At 42.5% G+C, this 24,752-nt stretch overlaps 1 protein-coding gene across 9 annotated transcripts in view; it reads left to right on the plus strand.

Moving 5' to 3' along the window:
• CTNND1 (catenin delta 1) overlaps window positions 1–23,424 on the plus strand; it is a 48,393-nt gene extending 24,969 nt beyond the window's left edge. For 3 of the 9 annotated variants that reach the window (XM_045858406.1, XM_045858405.1, XM_045858412.1), the window contains 17 exons: window positions 28–99; window positions 1,241–1,393; window positions 2,565–3,100; window positions 6,413–6,876; window positions 7,957–8,140; window positions 8,988–9,105; window positions 9,835–9,988; window positions 10,881–10,949; window positions 11,496–11,623; window positions 11,721–11,871; window positions 12,848–13,040; window positions 13,391–13,505; window positions 14,057–14,144; window positions 19,405–19,467; window positions 20,356–20,459; window positions 20,872–20,958; window positions 21,240–23,424. In XM_045858406.1, coding sequence (XP_045714362.1) covers window positions 28–99; window positions 1,241–1,393; window positions 2,565–3,100; window positions 6,413–6,876; window positions 7,957–8,140; window positions 8,988–9,105; window positions 9,835–9,988; window positions 10,881–10,949; window positions 11,496–11,623; window positions 11,721–11,871; window positions 12,848–13,040; window positions 13,391–13,505; window positions 14,057–14,144; window positions 19,405–19,467; window positions 20,356–20,459; window positions 20,872–20,958; window positions 21,240–21,251 — 2,691 coding nt within the window. In that variant the 3' untranslated portion in view covers window positions 21,252–23,424. The remainder of the gene's footprint in view (window positions 1–27; window positions 100–1,240; window positions 1,394–2,564; window positions 3,101–6,412; window positions 6,877–7,956; window positions 8,141–8,987; window positions 9,106–9,834; window positions 9,989–10,880; window positions 10,950–11,495; window positions 11,624–11,720; window positions 11,872–12,847; window positions 13,041–13,390; window positions 13,506–14,056; window positions 14,145–19,404; window positions 19,468–20,355; window positions 20,460–20,871; window positions 20,959–21,239) is intronic. The other 6 variants (XM_045858409.1, XM_045858414.1, XM_045858408.1 and 3 more) reach the window with 5 other exon arrangements.
• Window positions 23,425–24,752: the final 1,328 nt, after the last annotated feature.

Consider the following 24,752-nt stretch of genomic DNA (forward strand, 5'->3'; position numbering starts at 1 on the left):
ATTGTCTTCTTGTGGGCTATGTTTCAGAACGGCCGGTTTGTAGGCGATGCTGACCTTGAGCGACAGAAATTTTCAGATCTGAAACTCAACGGACCACAGGTAATTATTTTGGCTCAAGGTCTAGGCTGCTTCATTCATATCTTCTTACTTCCCCAGCCCATAAGAGCATATTGGTGTCTTGTAAAGTGCCTGGCACATTGTAAGCACCCATTAGTTAGTTTCTTTTATTTTGGAATGAAAAAAATTTTTCTTAATTCTCACCCAAGGATATTTTCTCCGTGCTTCTAGAGAGACACAGGGAGAGAGGCACAGAGGAAAGGACTGAAAGAAGGAGGGGTGTAGAGGGAGGAAGGGAGGAGGTTGGGGGAGAGAGAGAGAGAGAGAGAATGCGAGCCAGTGAGGGAGAGAGAAACATTAAGAGGTTGCTTTCTTGTATTGGAAACCTGGGTATGTGCCCTGATTGGATATTGAATCCACGACCTTTCCAGTCTATAGGATGCTGCTCCAAGCAACTGAGCCATGCTGGACAGGACTTGGAATGAATTTTGATGACTGTTGATCCAGTTTTGATCCTTCAATTACTGTATCCCCTTTATAAGAATGAGTGTGTGTCTATGTTGTAGAAAATCCTGATCTTGAGCTTTAGGCAGTACCTGAAGGGTAACACAGCTAATCAAAGATGACTCTTACTGGGATTTTAAAAAGGTGTTTTAAGTTTATTTTTAGAGAGAGATAAGGGAGGGAGAAAGAGAGGAAGAGAAACATTGAAAGGTACCTCCCGCATACCCCCCAACCGGGAATGTGGCCTGCAACTCAGGCATGTGCGCTGACTGGGGATCAGACTGGTGACTTTTCAGTTCATGGACTGGTGCTCATCCCATTGAGCCACAGCAGCCAGGGCATCTTATTGGGATTTTCTGGTTCATCTTAAAAGTTCTGTTTTGGGTGAACTTTTTAATATCATGCAGATGTAGATGTAGCTGCACTTAACATAGTTCATGTTCACTTATGTAACCAGAAATGGGAAATTAAATCTGCTGTCTCTGTTCTTAGAACTGGGAAATTACTTCTGCCTTTTTGTACAAGTTCAAAAGATGGGTACAGCTACCCCTCTAAAATTGTGGGCCTCATTGAAGATATAAGAGGGGTCTCTCTCTTCAGGGAGACAGTGCTCCTCATGGGAATGGATTGTTAATGTATATGGCTTTAATAGTAACTCCTTTTTCTATTTTCCATTTAGGATCACAGTCACCTTCTCTATAGCACCATCCCCAGGATGCAGGAGCCAGGGCAGATTGTGGAGACTTATACGGAGGAAGACCCTAAGGGAGCCATGTCTGTTGTCTCTGTGGAGACCTCAGATGATGGTACCACTCGGCGGACAGAGACCACAGTAAGCTAAGATTTGTATAAGGTCTAGCCTGATGGAGGAGGTCTTCCTATGATCTGCATTACAGGAGGGGTTAAGCACTTAATTAAGCTGGGAGAAGGGCCACTGATGTGTAATGAAAGTATAAAGAAAGTGATCTCTGTTCGGACAGAGAAGGTAGACATATTGGAAGATGGAATGGAATGGAGAGGAGAGATGGTATATCAAGGTCTACGGTAGCTCTTCTTATAGACATACTTACTGCCAGGGTGGTTTGTCTGCCTGGGAATTCCCTGTAAGTTGGAGAAAAGGTAGATAGTGGGTTGTAAGGCATTTCTAAGTAAGGTGAGATGGAGGTAGGGGTTTGTTTCATTTCTTTTAAGATTTTATAGCCCTGGCTGGTGTAGCTCAGTGGATTGAGCGCGGGCTGGGAACCAAAGTGTCCCAGGTTCGATTCCCAGCCAGGGTACATGCCTGGGTTGCAGGCTATAACCCCCAGCAACTGCACATTGATGTTTCTCTCTCTCTATCTTCCTCTCTTCCCTCTCTACAAATAAATAAATAAAATCTTTAAAAAAAAAAAAGATTTTATTTATGCCCTGGCTGGTGTGGCTTGGTGGACTGAGTACTGGTCTGTGAACCAAAAGGTTGCTGGTTCGATTCCCAGTCAGGGCACATGCCTAGATTGTGGGCCAGGTCCCCAGTTGGGGGCATATGAGAGGCAACTGGTTGATGTTTCTCTCCCTGTCTTTCTCTCCCTCCCTTCTCATCTCTCTAAAAATAAATAAATAAAATCTTAAAAAAAAACCCCACAAAACACAGATTCCAAAGCTCTGTCTCTGGAGACTATGTTTCAGGGGATCTGAGTGAGTCTAGGGAATCCCCATTAAAAAGACCTTTTTTTTAAAGATTGTATTTATTTATTGTGAAAGAGAGGGGAAAGGAGGGAGAAAAAGAGGGAGAGAAACATTAATTGGTTGCCTCTCGTGTGCTTCCATCCAGGGACCTGGCCTATAACCCAGGCATGTACTCTGGTTGGGAATTGATCCAGCAACCTTTTGATTGGTAGGCAGGTGTTCAGTCCACGGAGCCATACCAGCCAGGGCAGGGTTTGTTTCTTTTCTTAGAGTGGTCTGTAATTTAAGCTTATATTGTTCACTTCATTAATTTTTCTTTTCTTTTTCCTTACTCCGAGGTCAAGAAAGTAGTGAAGACTGTGACAACACGGACAGTACAGCCGGTCCCTATTGGACCAGATGGACTGCCGGTGGATGCCTCATCAGTTTCTAACAACTACATCCAGACTCTGGGTCGTGACTTCCGTAAGAATGGCAATGGGGGACCTGGTCCCTATGTGGGGCAAGCAGGCACTGCTACCCTTCCCAGGAACTTCCACTACCCTCCTGATGGATATAGCCGCCACTATGAAGATGGTTATCCAAGTAGCGGCGACAACTACGGCAGTCTGTCCCGGGTGACCCGCATTGATGAACGGTATAGGCCCAGCATGGAAGGTTACCGGGCACCTAGTAGACAGGATGTCTATGGGCCACAGCCCCAGGTTCGGGTAGGTGGGAGCAGCGTGGATCTGCATCGCTTTCATCCAGAGCCTTATGGTCTAGAGGATGACCAACGTAGCATGGGCTATGATGACCTGGATTACGGCATGATGTCTGATTATGGCACTGCCCGTCGGACCGGGACACCATCTGATCCTCGCCGACGCCTCAGGTAGGCAAGAAAAAGGGGAAGGAGAGAAGTCTTCGCAAGATACTGTTAAGGGGTAGCTCTTTCCTTTCCTTCCAAGTGCTGTTTAGTATCAAAGAGACTTATGGCCTTCTCTCCCTTACCTTTTTTTGTGGAAGTCCACCCTGTTCTCCCCTTTTCTGATTTTACTAAGTATCAACTTTTTTGTCTTTTTTATTTGTAAAAGTCATATATTCTAATTATAGAAAATGACTTGTCATGGTTATTGGTCTGTGTCCTAAAGATCGGCCTTTGCTTCTTGTTGAGATTTTCTGGTTATTTCTGCCTAACGTCTGACCCCCTTTCAGTGATGGCGAGCACCACAAGGAAGCCTGGTGTCGGGGACTCGGGAATACTCATTAGTTCCTGTGAATTTCTTCAGCTTCTGGTTTCGTATTAGGAAAAGAGTTAAGTGTTTCAGGCTCTCAGGATCAGAATAGACAGATATAGAACCTCCCTGTCTTTAATCTCAAGTTAAAAACAAACCTTGATCTAACAAAAGGCCTGACACTTTATACTTAGATTCTTATATTTGCTTATAAAGTGAAACCAGGGTAGCATCTTTAGAGGGTGGTACATTAATGACACTCGGAGAGGTCAGGAAACAGGTGTGTATTCTGACTTCCCTGCTCATCCCTGGGATTCTTTGGTGATGTGAAAAAGGGGAGTGATTGATTTGGGACTGGTGGATAGATGGTTTGCCTTGAAGAATGTTTGAGAATGGGGGTTGGCAAACCTTTTCTGTGAAGGACCAGATAGAACTATTTTAGCCTTTGCAGGTCTTGTATAATATTGGTTGTATATTGTTATTTGCGTTGTTCTTTTTATGACCTTTTAAAAATATGAAAACCGTTTATGCTTTTGGAGCTGTACAAAAACAGGTTTGGCCCATGGGCTGTTGATACTGCTTTATAGTAAATCAGAGACAGTGTTTTCCAGTTAAGGAGAAACAAGAAGGTAGATTCATGGATGTCTTGATGGTAAGGATAGCCTGGCAGTTGTTGCTGAATTTCTGTGTGAGGTCATGTCCTTCAAAAGAAAACGTGTTGGTGCTCACTTTCCTCATACTAGGTAGCTTTGGCTCACAGTGAACTGGGTTGGGCCCCGGGGTATAGGCCCCATTATCTGAGCCTGAGTCACTTGCCTTTCAGGTAACTTTTGGACAGCTAATCCAACTCCCATGTGACTCACCTTTTATTCCTGGGGTGGGGGTGGGGCACCTGGCCTCAGCTGGTACAACTTGGAGCACTGGTAGATAACAGCTATCACCTAAGGAGTCTGTCTGTCCAGGGTGTTGGCTCCTTCTGCTTACTGACAAGTCTGCTTTTTCTGACTTCCTCATTAATAGAGTGATTGGTGGGTGTGGGTGGCCAGGTCATTCTCTGCTGTCCCTGGCTGAGGCACTTGACATAAGAGTTTGGGCCTGGTTTTTGGGTTTGTTCCAGGGTGGCACTGGACTTGGAAACCTGCTTGACTAGAAAGAACATTTGTGGCTTCCTGTTCAGGGCCTAGGAGAGTAATACAAGGTCAGATGAAAACAGTAAGGCATAATGATTAGTGGAAAAAGCACTGAACCAGAAGACCTTAGTTCTAGTTGTGCCTTTGCCATAGGCTTTGTAGCCTCAAGTGAGTCTCATTTAATCTTTCTGGGCACAGCTTTGTTACTTGCAAACCAAGGGAAAGAATGTTACCATCCTCTGCTTGTAAAGAAGGAAATACTCCTTGATTGACCGAAATCTTGGTTATTGTAATTGCTTATATTAAAATGATAAAAGTTAAACATGCTCACTCCAAAATGAGAACCCAGCAAAGCCCACCATCCGTTGATGAAGAACTATAGTTAACACTTTTTTTAAAAAGATTTTTATTTATTTAATTTTAGAGAGAGGGGAAGGGAAGGAGAAAGAGAGGGAGAGAAACATCAATGTGTGATTTCCTCTCATGTGCTCCAACTGGGAACCGAACCAGCAACCCTTTGGTTTCACTGAGCCACACCAGCCAGGGCTATATAGTTAACACTTTGAGTTCTTTTTCCTATGTGTGTAAACATACTCTGACTTTATTTTTCCCCAACTAAAATGGAATTTTACTTACATACTATTTAGTAGCCTGTTTTCTAAATTTAGCCATATAATCTGTTCGTTTTGTTGCGTTGATATGAAAAACTAGTGATTTTTACTAAATGCTTTGTTCATCTGAATCACTGTTGTGTGGCTGATACGGACAGATAGGAGGCGGGCCCTCAGCTTAGGCTAACCTTGAGGATTTGGTGATTGTGGGAGTGGTTCTGTGGAACAAACAACAGGCTTATTTGGAGAGTTCCATACAATAGATTCTCCTGTCTCCTGTGGGAGGCACAGAGTGAGATGAGCTCTCAGATAATGGATCTCTTCCTTTCTCGTGGTTATGAATAAATAATTGTGTGACAGACTCACCCTCTAGTGGTTGTTGGTAGTACTGAAATAGGGATAATAGTCTCCTTACCCTCAATTGCTTTGTCTGTGTTCCTTTTCTTAGTGACTGGGTATCTAAAATGGGCTAGTGATCAGTAGTCTTTATTTTGACAGAATTGGAGGTATTGTCTTTAGAAATTGGGGGCTAGACATCTATCTTCAACACATTTGTTGAATAGGAAAGATGACCTTGGGATGAACTGTGAAAATTAGTGTTCAGATTTATACTTCATTGGTATTATAGCCAGGTCCTCAGATGATACAGGAAGTTCTGTACTGTTTTTACTCCATCACCTCTTCTTTTATTACTTCAAAACAGGGTAAGGAGATGCTTAAATATGAAGTGTCTTTAAGGGTCTTATCCCACCAGCTGTTTCCTGTATGTGAATGTCTTGTTTCCTGTTTAGCTAATAAGGGCTTATAAGAACTGTTCCCAGACATTGTTTGCTGACTTCTCTGTGGCACTGAGTCAGTTGCTTAGGTTAACTCTGCTGCCTGAAGGTTTATTTGGATTTCTGTGCAGCGAAGTGAATAGCTGTCAGGTGTCATTAACTGCTAAGCAAAATTTAGTTCTTTTTTAGTAATTAATGTAACAAACATTTTAGAATGTTTGTTATTCTTTTCCAAGGTAGTAAACTTTTCAGAACAGAAAGGTAGTTTTAATCTAGTTGCAGATGCCTTTAAAATTATTTATCTCATTAAGAAAAATTGATCAGTATATCATTTATGTAAAGCGAAAAGAAGATCTAGTATAATAGGACTGGGGTTAAGTGGGTAATGGGAGCTCTCCTGGAAACACAACTTGGTATATTTCTCTTTCCTCTTGGTTCTCTCAACACTGCAGGAGCTATGAAGACATGATTGGTGAGGAGGTGCCATCAGACCAGTACTATTGGGCTCCTTTGGCCCAGCATGAACGGGGAAGTTTAGCAAGCTTGGATAGCCTGCGCAAGGGAGGGCCCCCACCCCCCAATTGGAGACAACCAGAGCTGCCAGAGGTGATAGCCATGCTAGGATTCCGCTTGGATGCCGTCAAGTCCAATGCAGCTGCATACCTGCAACATTTGTGCTACCGCAATGACAAGGTGAAGACTGATGTCCGGAAGCTCAAGGGCATCCCAGTACTGGTGGGGTTGTTAGACCACCCCAAAAAGGAAGTGCACCTTGGCGCCTGTGGAGCTCTCAAGAATATCTCCTTTGGGCGGGACCAGGATAACAAGATTGCCATAAAAAACTGTGATGGTGTTCCTGCCCTTGTGCGATTGCTCCGAAAGGCTCGTGATGTGGACCTCACGGAAGTCATTACTGGTAAGCTCTAGGTGTAAGGGGAAACTGAGAGGTTACGGTCACTGTTGTCTCTGGAAATGCTGAGAGCCAGAAGGCTTTCTAGTCCTTTTACTTTGGATTAAAAATTGTGAACTGGTGGCCTTTGGGTCAAATCCACTTCGAAGGTTTGTTTGGATCATGCAGGGTTGTCAACATTGTAAAGAATTTGTTGCGCTGTTTAAAATTCTGGATATTTCTCTTAAAAATCCCAGAGTCTAGGCTTCTATTAAAAATGTGTGAGGTCTGTAGTATCAATGAATCTCTTTTGCTACTTGACAGTAGTTGGTTTGAGTTGATTGAGGTATGTGTTCTCCAGTTGGCAATAATCTCCGACACATTCTGTTGTTTTGGCCACCACTGCCTTATAGAAAGCGGTCACACAGATACTGAAGCTGAGTGTCACTGCCATCTATCCATGTTCTCACAGTGTCTTTTAAATATCTGCTTGTCCTGACTCATCTTCTTGGCATGTGTAGACATTTGAGCTTGTGATCCTTTCTTCAGAAGAGTGATTTTTTTTTTCAGGTTGTGGGTTGTGAGCCATTGGTGTGTTTTGAACACAATTTTGTGGATTATAGCCAGCATTCCAAGAGAAACTAAGGAAAGAAGGAAGGAAATTGCAACAATGATTGGTTTTCAGATGGGGGCAATTTTGTGCCCTACAGGATGTGTTTGGTTGTCATAATTGGTAGTGGGGTGGGGGTGGGGAGTACTAATGAGCAGTGGCCAGAGATACTGTTAATTATCTAACAATGGACAAGATAGTGGCCCCCAAATCAGAGATACAGAGGCTGAGAAACTTGGGTGTACATAGCTCAGAGAACATTACTAATAATAAGCATTATTTTATGTAACTGTTTCAGGATATGTATGTTTGTATTGAGCCATAATGTAAACTATAGTTGTTATTGTGGGTCACAAACAAAAGCTTGAATATCATTCATTACAAGATACTTAGTCATTGCGGAATACCGAGAAATGATGGAAGAGGAGACTCTCTTTGGCATTCTTCAAACATACCTTGGGTGCTGAAAGAGCTGTCTGACGAGTTTTCTCTGCCAGGAACCCTGTGGAATCTCTCATCCCATGACTCAATCAAAATGGAGATTGTGGACCATGCACTGCACGCCTTGACAGATGAAGTGATTATTCCACATTCTGGCTGGGAGCGGGAACCTAATGAAGATTGTAAGCCACGCCACATTGAGTGGGAGTCAGTGCTCACCAACACAGCTGGCTGCCTTAGGTAACACAAGGGCTTTGAGAGTATGAAGATTAAATTTTGAATTTAAATTTAAATTTCTTTAAAAAGAAAGTTTAAATGCTGTAGCCTGTGATTCAGCCTCCATTCTATCTATCTTGCAGGCTGTGACTCCAACCTGTCTTTCTACTTTAGTCGCTACTTCTTGTGTTACACATACGCCCATGATGTCGGTTCACTTGCTGTTCCCCACATGTCCTCTTTGCTCTGTGCCTCTTTGACTTTGTTCGTTTAATTTGGTAAACATTTGTTCAGCACCTACCACGTGTAAGGCACTTGTCTAGTCCTGGGTGTGTGTCCCTGCTTACAGTCATCTGTATTTCAGTCAGGCCGCGATCAGTGCACAAAAAAGAATACAGAGTTGTAGAAGGGTCGGGGTGGGGTGAGGAAGGTCTGTTTTTCCTGTCTGTAATGCTCTTCTTTCCTTATTTATCTTTTGAGGCTAAACTCAAGTGCCTTTATTTCAGGAAGGTTTTTCTCGTTTTTTCTTACATCCTGTAATTGTTATAATATATTCTTTCTCTCTTTGGGATATGCATCTGTGTGCTCTGCCCCATTCCTTATTGGTACTTCTATATAAGAAATACCTATTTCGTCTTGAATTATTGTGGTGTTTATACTTTATTTCTACTTCCTCATCCCCTGCCCCTGGCTTGGTTATAAATGTCCTGAAGTCAGGGACTGTCTTACTCCATTTTCAGTTGCAATGCCTTGCTTATTATGGGTATAGTGAATAAAAAAAGGTAGTTAAGGAGGCTTATAGATGTTAAGGGACCTTGAGGGGAGGATTTCTGGGTTCAAATCATCTCGACACCTCTCCCTTTCTCCTTAGGAACGTCAGCTCGGAGAGGAGTGAGGCTCGCCGGAAGCTTCGGGAATGTGATGGTTTAGTGGATGCCCTCATTTTCATTGTTCAGGCCGAGATTGGGCAGAAGGATTCAGACAGCAAGGTAAGCTAATGACTGAGTGAACTCTGTTTACAACAACCATGAGCGTATCTGTAGTACAGAGCTGTTCTCCCAGGCTTTGAAATAACATTAGATATCTGTACCAGCCCCTACTCCCTTAAGGGGTGGGTATTCACCTTGGAAGAGAACTGTTTTCTTTAGAATTTCCTTCACCCCTATATTTTAAAGCTCTTTAACTGTTCTTCTAAGGTTGCATGTTTTTCTAAGTAGGAAAAAGTAAAAAAAAACTTAAGGAAAAAGACCCTAAGTTGCTTTTTTTTTTTTAAATCCTCACCCGAGGACATGCTTATTGATTTTAGAGAGAGGCGGAGGGAGGGAGAATGAAATATCCGCATGAGAGAGAAACACCGACCTGTTGCCTCTCGTATGTGCCCCTCACTGAGGACTGAACTTACAACCTAGGCACGTGCTCTGACACTGGTTTACAGGATGATGCTCCAGCCAGCTGAGCCACATTGGCCAGGGCAAGACCCCAGGTTTTGTGTTACCTACCAAATGTGGCAAAAAAACCCCCCCAAAAACCTTCCATTAGCCTGGGCTACAAGGATTTTGAGAAGCTTGGGGCACTTGGAGGCACTGTGAGAGATGATGGAGTGGACTGTGCTTTTTGCATCAGTATTGTAATATCTGAATTATGGAAATCTGTACTTGCTGGGAAATCACTATAGACATTCTCTTCTCTCATCAAGCCTTTTCTCTTATGTTCCCAAGCTTGTGGAGAACTGTGTTTGTCTTCTTCGGAACTTGTCATATCAAGTACATCGGGAGATCCCACAGGCAGAGCGTTACCAAGAGGCACCTCCCAATGTTGCCAACAATACTGGGCCACATGCTGCCAGTTGCTTTGGGGCCAAGAAGGGCAAAGGTGAGTCTTAGTTCCTTGTTCCTTGCTCTTTAAGGTATGACCTGGAAAGGAAGGAACACTTCACTTTAGGTGCAAAATTCTTGACGAGCAGTGTAGGAGTCTGCCTAGTCAAGTACGTCTTTTTGCTCTACTGCTGCCTCCCTGTGTTGTGTGCTTCATTCAAGGTGGTGGTGGTGGTGGTGGAGGTGGAGGTGATGGAGGTGATGGTGGTGGTGATGATGGTGATGGTGGTGGTGATGGTGGTGATTTTGGTATCAATGACTGGGGCAGTGAAGGACAAGAACTCAACTAATCTGGGGCCTTCTCCCCCATTCCTCCTTTGTGTTTCCTGTGTTTTTCTTTTCTACTTTGCTTTCCTGCTTGTGTGCTCATGATCCCATCGATATCTCTTTCCTGCATTTTTCTTTCTTCATTTCTCTCCTCTGCTTTCCACCTTGGGTGACGCACTGGAAGATGAGTGGTTCTCCAGAGGTGAGTGGAATCTTTTAAGGCGCTTATCTACTTCTAATTTGCATGTTTTGGTTTTAGCTTCCTTATTGTTTCCTTGCCTAACCCTTCCCTGTGGATGCATGTAGGAGAATTCAGTTGAGGAAGACCATTGAAGCAAGTTTCGCTCTTCTGAGCTAATGGCCCATGGCATGCTACTTCTGGGCAGCAGTCCCAGTTATAGAACTCAGGACAACAGCAACAACTGTGGTCATCCTTATTTTACCTCGTTGCTGCCTGTGTTCTGTCCTTGTTTCTGCACAGCCCCCTGCTGGGACAACCTGGGGGGCCCAGATATTTTTCCCCACTTGATGAATGTCTGATTCAAAGAACAAACAGTGTAGTAGGTAAATTCTTTCCTTTCTTAAACTTTTTACCCCTTCCCCTCTCTTTTTAATTTCCAAAGGGAAAAAACCCACAGAAGATCCAGCAAATGACACAGTGGATTTCCCTAAAAGAACCAGTCCTGCTCGAGGTAAGTTATCTTTTCTCTCTTCAGCCTCCGAGGGTCTCATAAACATACTCTACAGATAAATATTTGATGGCCTGACAGTAGACTATGCAGCATGTTCATGGTTCTCTCTCCTTTGATTTATGGGTTTGTAGTGATGGTGAAAGTATTGGGAAACTATACTATTATAGCAGTAGCTTACAAAGCACTGCTTGTTATGGCCACTATTCACATTACTTGAGGATAGGATAGGGTTCTGATGGTAGTCTAGACTAGAACCTTGGGTACTGTGGGAGACTGTAAACTGTGGGAGAGAAAAGGCAAGGAAGAAGAAGAAGGACGTTGCATGTGATGAATTGATGTGTGCTCTGCTCTTGCCATGGACTAATTATCCTTAAGGAGGCACGGAATCAAGCCTCTGAGTTTGGTGTTGGGTAGGTTGGGTAGGTGGGAGCCTAACAGTGTAGGAGCATAAACTCATTAATCCAGAGTGAAGGATGGACTGCCAGCCACAGCCTGGTTCATAGGTACTGATTAGCATCCTCTCCTTTCTTGTCCTTTCCTGCCCAGGCTATGAGCTTTTATTTCAGCCAGAGGTGGTTCGGATATACATCTCACTCCTCAAGGAGAGCAAGACTCCTGCCATCCTAGAAGCCTCAGCTGGGGCTATTCAGAACTTGTGTGCTGGGCGCTGGACAGTGAGTACTTTTAGAAAACAGATTTGGACGTGGGAGAACTTAGCGATCTAGTTTGCTGCCATTTGTAATCTGTTCTACCTCCATGTGCTATTTCTAGTATGGTCGATACATCCGCTGTGCTCTGCGTCAAGAGAAGGCTCTTTCTGCCATTGCTGACCTCCTGACCAGTGAACACGAGAGGGTAGTGAAAGCTGCATCGGGAGCACTGAGAAACCTGGCTGTGGATGCTCGCAACAAAGAGTTAATCGGTAAGGAGTAGGATGTTAGCTGTTACCTCAGCATCTAGTACAGTGCTTTAACCCAGCCGGTGCAAAGTAATTTATTTATTGAAATGATTGAGAGGAAGGATCCTAGCCCTCCACAGTTTGTGAATGTGAGAGTTGGGCAGGATTATATAGCTGATCTTGAACATCATGGGGTGCTCACTCTCATACAAAGCCACGTGTATCTTTTGACTCCCAAAAAACTTAACTACTAAATAGCCTGTTTTTTACTAGAAGCCTTAGCAATAATATAAGCAGTTGATTAACATATTTTGTATATGTATTATATACTGTATCCTCACAATAAAGAAAGCGAGAGAAAAGGAAATCATAAGGAAGAGAAATTACATTCATAGTATTTATTAGAAAAAAAAATCTGTAAGTGAACCTGCAGTTTAAATCCATGTTGTTCAGGGTCAACTGTAGTTTAATTGTTCTTGGAAAGACACAAAGTGATGACTCTTTAAAAATAGAATTATAATAGCTGTTATTATTTTTAAAGATTTTATGTATTTACTTTTAGAGAGAGGGGAGGGAGGGATTAAGAGAGGGAGAGAAACATTGATCAGTTGCCTCTCCTACGTACCCAACTGGGGACCAAACTAGCAACCCAGGCATGTGTCCTGACCAGGAATCAAACTACTGACCTTTCGGTTCACAGGTTGGCGCTCAACTCACTGAGCCACACCACCCAGGGCCTGTGTAGCATTTTTCATGTAATTATTTACATTATTTCAATGTGACTGTAAAAGGAAAGAATAAATGAAGAAATAACGAGGCCAATAAATTCATGGCTGTTTGCAAGTTCTTTTCTCTTTTAATATGATAATAGAGAATGAAGTGGATTCATAGAGTTAGTACCTGTACTTTCCATGATCAGTGCAGTAGAACAGTGTTAGGCTCTCCATAACTTGACCCAGCTTGTTCTCCCAGCACATATTCCTTTGTTGTACTGCTCTAGGTAAACACGCTATTCCTAACTTGGTAAAGAATCTGCCAGGTGGGCAACCGAGCCCTTCCCAGAATTTCTCTGAGGACACTGTGGTCTCCATTTTGAACACCATCAATGAGGTTATTGCTGACAACTTGGAGGCTGCCAAAAAGCTTCGAGAGACACAGGGTATTGAGAAGCTGGTGTTGATCAACAAATCAGGGTGAGCTTAACACTTCAAATTACAATGGGAAGAATTTGAGTAGAGGGGAATTGCTAGAAAGGAGCTTTTCCCTTTTTTGCTTCTAAGGTTATTCTCCATTAGTTACTTGTAAAATGTGAAGAGGCATTACTCTGTTTTCTGTCTTAATGTTGGTTCATAAATTAATAATAAACTTTTCCATCAGCTATTTCGTGTGTTACTGTTTGGGACAGAATACAGGACTTGGTGCATATGTGATCTTACCCATTTTAGCGTTTATGTTCATGTTACATTATGTTAGAAAGAATAGGTTCTCAGCTTCTTCCCTGGTCTTACATCCAAATTCCATGTGCTGTTCCTTTCCTCAAAAGGAACCGCTCAGAAAAAGAAGTTCGAGCAGCAGCACTTGTATTACAGACAATCTGGGGATATAAGGAACTGCGGAAGCCATTGGAAAAAGAAGGATGGAAGAAATCAGACTTTCAGGTGGGAAAGCTCTTGGGACTGAGACATTTATTTTTTATTTTTTCTTGGTCTCTGGTAATGTCTCTGTGTTCGGTTTCTTCTACTTCACATTTAATTCTACTTTTGACCCAAATCTCTGATAGTAAGGCAATTATTTGGTTTATTCCTCCCTCAAAGTGAATGGTGCTGACAGTTCATTTGCTGCCCAGACAGCTCCGGTCTTCCTCTGTGTCACAGTGTACTGTACATACTGGTAGCTCTGAAGTATGGAGGCATTTTGACTTTTCCCCACATCGGCAACAGCCCTTTTGAGGGACTTTGCCATTTTCTGAGACTAGGGCTCCTTCTGATAGTACAAGTGATTGGTACCTTTGTAATCTTCTGTTCAGGAACACAAATAAAAGCCATAATATCCTAGTTTGTTTCACTGTATAGGTATTTACTTAACTCTTAGAGTTACTTTTTGTAAGAGTTGTATTTGGGAATGGAGACCCAAAGATCTTACCCATTAGGAAATAAGATGTGAGTAAATTCAGGACTTTGACATTGTTGTATTTTATGTTTGCCTCCAGGTAAATCTAAACAATGCTTCTCGAAGCCAGAGCAGTCACTCATATGATGATAGCACTCTTCCTCTCATTGACCGGAACCAGAAGTCAGGTACAGTATCTGGGAGTACGCTCCCAGCTTTTGTTCCACCTCTGCTATTCTTTAGTGGGCTTACTATCTAGGAAATAGGATATATAATTATTTTCAAGTAAGCTACTCTTTGGCAGAGGGTAGTAATACTGTACTTCAGGATTGTAATGCAGAAGCTGGTGCATTAGAAAATAACACAAAACAGGCAGGTAGCCCAGGTGTGACTCCTGTCTTTGCCAATGGACTGAAAATGACTAGAAAGTGAACCGTATCTGTTTGCTCTATTTGAGATGTAATTGACATATAACCTTGTATAAATATAAGGTTTGCAACATGATTATATATATATGTGTGTGTGTATATATATATGTAATATGTATGTAAATATAAAAATATAAGCCACAGATATATATATCCACATCCTAGGATTGTGCCCTGACTGGGGATTGAACCTGCAACCTTTTGGTGCATGGGACAGTGCTCCAAGCAACTGAACTACCTGGCCAGAGCATAAGCCTTGTATTCTTAGTGACACTTGGCTTTTGCCTCAATCAGAGTTCTTCAGATGTACGGGGATCCCCAAGTTTGTTGATGTGTGTGGATGGTGTAAAAACTGCAGTGTTGTTAGTGTTGGGGACTGAGTATAACCCAGGGCAATGGCACCAAACCAGTCTAGTCATTGTAGTCTTCACTGCCATGTCTGAGAGTTAAAAAAAAAACAAAAAACAGTTTCACTTCAGGATGTAATTGATGGAGCTATGAAAATTGTTAATTTTATTGTTTCTACCTTTTAGCACACATCTTTTTAATATCCTGTGCTGATGAAACAGGAAGTACTCATAAAGCACTCTGTTGTATACTAAGCATGACAATGGTTGTCTTGAGGAAAAACACTTGTGTTACTAATTGGATTAGCCACTCTTATTTTTTTTTTAAAGATTTTATTTATTTATTTATTTTTAGAGAGGGAAGGGAGAGAGAAAGAGAGAACAACATCAATGTGCTGTTGCTGGGGGCCGTGGCCTGCAACCCAGGCATGTGCCCTGACTGGGAATCGAACCTGTGACACTTTGGTTTGCAGCCCGCGCTCAGTCCACTGAGCTACACCAGCCAGGGCGGATTAGTCACTCTTTTTTGGAATACTATTTTCACTAAAAAAAAAAAAAAAAAAAAGACATCTGGTCAAGATGGTGGCATAGGCAGACATGGCTTGCCTCATCCTCCAACCACATCAAAATTACAACTAAGATATAGAACAACTATCACTCAGAACTGTCAGAAAATGAGTTGAAAGGAAGTCTGACACTATGCAATTAAAGAAAACACATCCATCCAGACTGGTAGCAGGAGCGCAGATGTGGAATGGGCTGGTCCCATATTCACGTGTGGTGGATAAAAATTCAGGAGAGGCATCTCGGGAGCAAGGAGTCCCAGCCCCACACAAGGCCCCCCAGCCTAGGGTTCCAGTGCCAGGAAGGTAAGTCCCCACAATTTCTGGCTGCAAAAACCAGCAGGCATTGAGTCGATGGAAGAAACTTCTGGAGCCCCAAGCAGTTCCTCTTAAAGAACCCACTTATTCAGATTCACTCCCTAGCTCCAGCACCAGGGTAGCAGCTTCAAAGGCACCGGTGGCATACAGGGGGAATCAGACGTGTCTGGCATCAAGACCACCAGAGGCCATTGTCTGTTTTCTGAACCTTCCCCCGGCAGAGCTGGCAAGCTGGTGCCATATCTGAGACTCCATCAACTTAGCTAACACTATTTGCCCAGACCTGGAAATCCCCTGAATTTCCACCCCACCCAAATTACGTACCCATCCAAGCTGCTTTTCCATATGAGTGACTGGTCCTGGCTCATGTTTCACAACTTTCTAAATCCTCTCAAACAAGCAACAGCTGGCCTTAGTGAGCCCCAGGCCCAGCAATAGTAGCAAGCACCATAGATTCACAATTTGGCTTTGTTTGGGAATTTCCAAGCCCAGCACAGGTAGCAGCCTTCTCAGATTGTTTTATAACTCAGGCAGGGTGGCCCCCAGGCAAAGCACAGATGGAGGCTGACCTTTCCCTGCACCACCAAGGAAACTCCAGAGCCTGTGCACCCTGTGGGCAGCTACAGACTACGTCAGAGTACCACCACCTTGCCCCTGCACAGCTGATACTCCATGGAGGCCTGAGGGTGGTAGTCAGTGGTCACACACAGCCAGTTCTTACAGCTGACTTGCCTGGACAAATCCCTCCCATTGATACATTGTCAGGAACCAAGTCTCAACCGCAAGAGGAGAGTGTACTCAGCTCACACGAAGGGCGAACCTTGAGTACCCAACTTGGGTGTTATGGTAGTCTGTGCCACTGAACCCTACAGGACACCTACTGCATTAGGCCACACTACCAAGACCCAGAGTCAGAGCAGCTCTACATAATACATAGAAACAAACACAGGTAGGCTGCCAAAACAAGACAAAGAAACATAGCCCAAATGAAAGAACAAATCAGAACTCTAGAAAAAGAGCTAAATGAAATGGAGATAGGCAATCTTAACAGGTGCAGAGTTCAAAACACTGATTATAAGGATGCTCAAGGAACTCAGTGAGGACCTCAACAGCATAAAAAAAGATCCAGCCAGAAACGAAGGATATGCTAATTGAAATAAAGAACAATTTACAGGGAAACGACAGTAGAATGGATGAAGCGAAGAATCAAATCAATGATTTGGAACATAAAGAAGCAAAAGACAACCAATCAGAACAAGAAGAAATGAGGATAGTATAAGCAGCCTCTGGGACAACTTCAAGTGGTCCAACATTCACATCATAGGGGTACCAGAAGGAGAAGAGAAAGAACAAGAAATCGGAAATCTATTTGAAAAAATAATGAAAGAAAACTTCCTGCAGGTGTGGCTCAGTGGATTGAGTGCTGGCCGGTAAACTGAAAGGTTGCTGGTTCAGTTCCCAGTCAGGGCACGTGCATGGGTTGCTGACCAGGTCTCCACTTGGGGTCATGTGAGAGGCATCCAGTCAATGTATTTATTGCACATTGATGTTTCTCTCCCTCTCTTCCTCTTCTCCCCTCTCTAAAAATAAATTAAAACTTCCCTAATATGCTGAAGGAAATAGTCATGCAAGTGCAGGGAGGACAGAGAATCCCAAACAAGTTGGATGCAAAGAGTCCCACTCCAAGACACATCATAATTAAAATGCCAAAGGTTAAAGATAAACTCTTAAAAACAGCAAGAGAAAAATGTTAGTTAACTACAGGGGAGTTCCCATAAGACTGTCAGCCAATTTCTCAAAAGAAACTTTGCAGGCTAGGAGGGATTGGCAAGAAATATTCAAGGTCATGAGAAGCAGGGACCTACAGCCAAGATTGCTGTACCCAGCAAAACTATCATTTAGACTCAAAGGGCAGGTAAAGAGCTTCACAGGCAAGAAAAAATTAAAGGAGTTCATTATCACCAAATAATTATTATATGAAATGTTAAAAGGACTTACTTAAGAGAATTGATGGTTGCCAGATGGAATGGAGGTGTGGAGGACAGGGTGAAGAGGTGAGGGGATTAAGAAGTACAAATAAGTAGATACAGAACAGCCATGGGGATGTAAGGTACAGTATTAGAAAAGGAGAAGCCAAAGAATTTATACGTATAACCCATGGACATAAACAATGGTGGAGAGGTTGCCTGAGGGTGTGGGGGGTGCTGGGTGGAGGGGGACAAAGGAGGAAAAATGAGGACAACTGGAATGGCATAATCAATAAAATATAATTTTAAAAGTGACTGACAGACACTCTGGTTATTCATACATAGGTATTTGGCAGACATTTTTCAAAAATGAATGCAATGAGCTTGTCACTTTGAGGAAAAGGAACTATCAGTACTTATCTGAATTTTCAAGTGACAATTATAATTTTGGAAAACTTGTGTCTGCCACACTGAGCCTGGTAACATCCTAATACCTGAAAGACTTTTAATGAAATCAATGGTGGTGATATCAGTGAATGTGATTTTTTGATACTAACATTTAGAAGATGTGCATAACTGAACCAGTATTTTCCAGGTGACCAAGAAATGTTTCAAAGTCTTGAATGGGTAATTAATCCATTCAAGTGCAAGACAGAACAATAGATTTTAATTTAACAGAGCATGAAGAGATTGTTATTTTGGAATCAGACTCCACATTGCTGCTAACTTTAAAGAAACTCTACTTTTGATTATTAGCACACTATCAAAGAATATCTAGCCCTGGCCTGTGTGGCTCAGTGGGTTGAGCGCCAGCCTGTGAACCAAAGGGTTGCCAGTTTGATTCCTGGTCAGGGCACATGCCTGGGTTTCTGACCAGGCCCCAGTTGGGGGCATGCCAGAGGCAAGCAATTGATGCTTCTCTCGCACACTGATGTTTCTCTTCCTCTCTTTCTCCCTCCCTTCTCCTCTCTAAAAATAATAAGTAAAATCTTAGGAACACAAGGAATATCTAAAATTATCTGAAAAGACTACTCTTACTCTCCCTTTTCCATCTTCTTGTTTTATGAGGCTGGATTTTCTTCATGTTATTCAACCAAAATAACATCACAACAGATTGAATGCAGAAGCAGATAAGAGAATTCTACTTCTATTAAGCCAAACTTTAAAGAGATGTGCAAAAATGCAAAACAATCCTTTTTTTAAAAAAAGTTATTTTTGTTAACATGGAATAAGCTTATTGTTATTTTTAAGTGAAATAAATATTTTAAAATTCTCAGTACAGTAAATAGTGATACATATAATGCACACCAATGCAAGTTCTTTGGAGCCTCATAATTTTTAAGACTGTAAAGGGTTCCTGAAACCAAATAATTTGAAAATTGCTGGCTTAGAGTAAAAGGTTTCTTTTTTAAAAAAAATATTTATTTATTTTTAGAGAGGGAAGGGAGGGAGAGAGAGAGAGAGAGAGAGAGAGAGAGAGAGAGAGAGAGAGAAACATCAATGTGCAGTTGCTGGGGGCCATGGCCTGCAACCCAGGCATGTGCCCTGGCTGGGAATCGAACCTGCGATGCTTTGGTTCGCAGCCTGCGCTCAATCCACTGAGCTACGCCAGCCAGGGCAGAGTAAAAGATTTCTTTATGTTAGGAGTCTGTTGGGAAGGGCTCTCTTTTAAGTCCCATGAGGGCTTTGTCTAGTGCCTGGCATGTGCTGAGTGCTCAGTAAAAATTTGGTGAGAGGGAGGGGGAACAGACTAGAGAGTAATTTTTATGATGAATATACATTTTAAAGAGTTTGGTTTTTTACTTGGATAACTTTCTTCATATAGATAAGAAACCCGATCGGGAGGAAATTCAGATGAGCAATATGGGATCAAACTCAAGGTCATTAGGTAGGTGATTAATTCCTGCCTAAGGGTACTGTTTCATTGGGGTGATGAGAACTACTGAGCTCTGCAGTGTTTTCTGGCACCCTCACCATTTGCCCTTCTGGAAGAGCATGACTAGACATTTCCATTTGGAAAGACGTAAGGAAATGTAGTAAAACTTGATGCACCCACTTCCACATTCCCATTTGATCAAAGTTTTTTTTTTTTAAATGTCTTTGTATGCCTGCCCCACTACTGCAGAACCAAGTTTGTGTCCCTAAGCTGCTACTCACAGCCTTTCATAGGCTGACAGTAGGCTCCTCTCCATTTACTCTGTTTCTGCCCACCAGGTCTAACTTGCTATTTTATTTCTTCATTCTAGACTTCTTTGATTTTGCTCGTGTAATGTAATGCCTCTTCTGGAATGTCATTGCCTTGTGCTTTTCTAAATTCTTATTCCCAAAGGCTTAACTGAAGTCCTGTCTTTTTTGTTACGACCTTTCCAACTCTTACAGCACACTTTGCTCTCTTGTTTTAATGCTAATATATTTTATAGACAGACCTCTTCCATTTAGCTTTATTTACATACAGAGTGGGGCAAAAGTACATTTACAGTTGTGAGTACATGAGACACAGTTTTTTCTTGTATTATTATTTGTTAATTTTTGTATTATTTTGGATATGAACTGTAAACCTACTTTTGCTCCACTCTGTATGTCATTCTCTGCATATTTCATATACATTATCTTCCCAATTAGATTCAAGTTCTCTTTTTTAAGCCAGGGGCCACCAGAGCTTAATGTGTTTCTGGAGCATTTGGCAAAGTTGGTTTTGAAACAGAACTACCTAATACATATTTAATATATAGTATGTACTAGAGGGGAATGTCGTGTGTGTGTATGTTTTCTTTAGATAACAGCTATTCCACAATAAATGAGAGAGGGGATCACAGTAGAACACTGGATCGATCAGGGGATCTAGGCGAAATGGAGCCAATGAAGGGAACACCCCTGATGGTAAGTTCTCTATATACTCTTGTCCTTCTATGTCTGATCCTATTTTGAAGCCTACATGTTTTGTGAAATAGGGAAAAATGTACCTAGTGAAAAGCAACATCCTCTTCTGCTAGGGATTTTCGGGAAAAGTAGGAGCTTTGACTCCTCTTGGGATTTCTTGGGCCATTTATGCTGCGATGGTTGAGATATGGGGGAAGGAAGCCTATAAATGTGTTGCTGACATGACTAACCCTAACTGATCTAACACATTACTCTCTTCCTGTCCCTGCCTGTGTTTTCTTGAAAATCTTGCCTATACTACTACTTTGTTTTGGTTGAGTGTACAGATTAGGGCATTTTCTCTAGATCTGCCACACACTCACAAGGTTCCTATTTCCTTACTCTCATACTAACAAATTGCATGTGTTCACAGCAGGACGAGGGACAGGAATCTCTGCAGGAAGAGTTGGATGTGTTGGTTTTGCATGAGGAGGGGGACCAAGTGTCTTACCCCCCCATGGTATGTCCTCCAGCCACCCCCAGGATCATCACTGAGCAAGGAGGCCCCTGGGTGACAGCAGTTTGCCAATCATGCCCATCTGATCAGGCTAGAGACTCTAGTCTCAGCCACCTGGTGCTTGGGGTGCTGTTCTGTGATTATTTCCTCTTGAGGCTGGGACATCTGCTGGTGATCTGATTCTCCATTATGTGCTACCTTCTGCTCTCCAGATTTATTCAACTGTCTTTTGGTTTTCCTTATTTCCAACCCTAGTAACATCTCTTTCTCTTTTTTCCTTACAGCAGAAGATTTAGCACCACTATCTTCGCTACATCTGGGCGTATAATATATGTACTTTTATTTGGTGGTGAAATGGACTGACGATTTTCCCCTTTCTTCGCTGGACTATTGTGCCAACTGCCAGGCTGCCTCCTCCCCTTATAGCCCTAAGTGGCTGCCTTCTTTCCATCGACTCCTAACTTCTTCCAATGAAGTTTGATTGTCCTTCCTCCCCACTCCAGATCCTCTCCAATTGTTCCCAAGAACCCTGACTCTGTTATACGCATTTCTTGAGAAACTGCTGCAGATTAGCTCTTTCTGCCAGCTCTCCCTGGAACTCTTGGCCTGTGTGGAGGGAGGGAGAGAGAGTGGGAGTCTTCACTGGAAGCTGTGGGAAGAATTGGAAGTCACATGCTACATATGCATCATACAACAATCTGATAAATCAATGATTCTTAATCAAGACCTTTTTTCCTGATGGGACTTTCTGTTTTGTTTTGTTCTTATTTGTTTTGTTTTGCTTTCGGATAATGGGAAGTGTGTGCCCTTCCCTTATTCCTAATGACTATTTTTGAAGCAAAGAAGGCTGGCAACATTGGCATATACCATCTGGCAAGGGCCCTTGAGTAAGTGAAGGTCTCTTAGAACTGACATAAGAAACTTGGTTCTCCTCATCTCCAGGGCAGGGACCATCAAGGACTTACAGACTCCATCTCTTTTCCAAGCCTCGTGCCAACCCTGGGGGGCTGCAGCTGCCCCTTACTGAGGCCGTCCTTAACCCTCCCCTCCCATCCTGTGATAGTGTCTGCTAACTTGGCTTGGCCATTTGCAAGAGGCTGTAAAAAGAGGAGAATGTATCGAGGAAGACTATTTGGGTGAGACGGAGCAGAAAGATGTTTTCTGGGGAGGAGAAGGAACCTCTAGGAGGAGCTAGTAGGAATGTACATGAATCGCTTAGTCTGAAACTGGCAGGAAGCTTCAAAGCTGGCTTCCCCTCTCCCGTTTCTCCTTTTGTCACCCTTATAGCCCTGTCCTTCCTGCCTGCTCCCTGGATTGGTTGGCTGACTAAAGGACTTGGTGTACATACTTCTGCCCCCTTTACCCTAAAAAGTGGGGGTCACCCCTGGCTTTGCCTCTCCTTTGTGCCTTTGGCCTGGGGTGCATCTCCTCCTTCCCTTCCATGTGCCTTCCTTTGCCTCTGCATTCTCATTTTTCATGATTTTGCAAATTATATTTTGTTGATTCTTACCCACTATTAGCCCTAAATAGCAGGAAGAAGAGGAGAGGTGACCTAGAGACCCTCAGATTCTCCATTGGGAATTGGTGTAGCCTCTAATTTCAGCCATAGCAAGTTTTTGCTCAACAGTATATAGTTGGGATTTTGCAAAAATCCTATTCTTGATGACTCTTAAATGAGGTTGGTGGGAGGAGTGAGTGGTATGATCCTTAGTTACCCAGAGTGGACCGTCATCTCTGAAGGGGTTGTAGGGAAGTCATGCCTGCCCCCATCCCCAAATACCTCCTCCTTTCAGTTTAGTGTATATTAGCTGGTTGGGTTAGAGGACTCAGCTGCTATGCTGGTTGATTTTTTTTTAAATCCCTTTCCTTACTTGCTTTTGACTCCACCCCTTAATCTAAAAGCTCTGTATAGTGCAAACTGGAAATCCTCCTTATTCTCTCTCCCCTTCCTTTATCTAATATATGGAGCCTGTGGGGTAGGAGAAAAGTGCCCTACCCACTGGCCCCTTCCCCTTCCCCTTCTCCTTCTCCTTCTTCTCCTATGCATTGAAATCCTTGACTGTTTTCTGCCTTCCCATTTCTTTTCACTCCTTTTCTGGCAAAAAGGAGCCTTTTCCTCCCTGACCCTCAGAACATACTGCACAGGGGATGCTGCCCTGCCCAGACATGTCCCCACTCTTGTTTCTCTTGTCCTCTCTGCTCTTTTGCTGGTGCTCTTTTTCTTGGTGGGGTGTGGGTGATAATAGAACAGCCATGGGCTTTTGGGGACCTTTAACTGTCTTTTTTTTTTTTTCCGTTTATAGAAACACTAAACATTCAATTCCAGAAAACCAAAAATTGTACCTTCCCACTGAACACTACTAAGGGGCATGTCTTCTGCTCCATACTTTTTCTGTTTTTCTTTCTGTCTTGTTAATGCTTTTAAAAACAAATGAGTTTTTTATATAAATAAAGTTTTTAAAGTGTGTATGTGGGGGGTCTGTGTCATTTCTTCACTCCAAGTTGCATCTATCTCTTCCCTCCGTTTCGTCATGGCTATTTTCTCATGTATCGGTGTTCTTTTTCTCTCCAGAGCACAAAGAAGGGGCTGTGCCAGGATGGATTTCTTTTAAACTCAATCCCAACTTTGTGAAGCAACATTGTTATAAATTACATATGAAACGTTTTTCCTCTGAAGATTCTTAAAAATTAAATCTGACTAAGTAGAGCGCAGGAAACTTAACTGCTAACTTAGGAAAATGAAGTATAAAGAATTAATGACTTTCTTAGTCATGGGGATTCTTTGGCAATATTAACAATTAACGTTGAACAAAGTCCGTTGCAGTCCAAGGCCCTCTTGAACGTGACATTTATGGGTAGAAGATGAGAAGCTACCAATTCCACTGCCTTTCCAATAAATAAATGTAGAATTAAAAGGCTCATGTACAGAAGTGCTAACAACTGAGCCACACTGTTGCTTCTCAGTCTTTCTGCAACCCTGTAGAAGACAAAGGACAGGCCTCTGGCTTTCTTTGTGTCCTACCAAATATATGAGTGGGCAGTAAATACTGGTTGGGTCACTGGGGATTGTCTTTACTACAGAGATCAAGGGTTAAGACCTATGGAGAGAGACTTATTTTTCCGGGGCCCGTATTTCCTGTTCTATAATAAAAAGACTTGGGGATTTATGTAAAATGTTTCTGTATGCCCAATCTTTAGATTAAAAATATATAGCTACTTCTGATGATGGTCATGTCTCAATTTTGTTGAACAGGCTGATGTGTATCTTGTGGGTTGGGGATAGGAAGGGATTTAACTGAATGGAAAAAAATGAGTAAAAAGCTACATGTATTTATCAAGTACCTTGCAATGTGCTAGGTGCTTTACTGGTGATGAAAATGTGGTACGCACAGGTTCTTGTTGCTCCTGGAGCTTGTGGTGAACTACTTTACTCTGAGGGCAAAGAGGTCTACTCAGTGAGGTGACCAGATCACAAGCTGTAGAGATAGTGCGAAAAGGAAAGGACAAGATGACCAGTTGGAGGAAGTTGCAAGATTCTAGGTTTGTGTGACGGTGGCTTAGACTGGGTCATAGTGTAGGGATAAAAGTGTCAATTTCAGACCTATTTAGCAATGATGGTAGTAGGTAATAGCTCTTAACTATGTGTAAGACATTGAATACTTTGAATATGTTGACATTTAATCTTCACATCAACCCTATAGGGAGGAGAGTGACATGAACATATGATGATAATAGCAAATATTTTGGGGCCAAGCTTTGTGCCAAAGGCTTCCCATGTATCAGTCCTATTTAATATT

The sequence above is a fragment of the Phyllostomus hastatus genome, unplaced genomic scaffold, assembly GCF_019186645.2.
Source record: "Phyllostomus hastatus isolate PE091 unplaced genomic scaffold, TTU_PhHast_1.1 phas_scaffold_177, whole genome shotgun sequence".
NCBI classification, from domain to species: domain Eukaryota; kingdom Metazoa; phylum Chordata; class Mammalia; order Chiroptera; family Phyllostomidae; genus Phyllostomus; species Phyllostomus hastatus.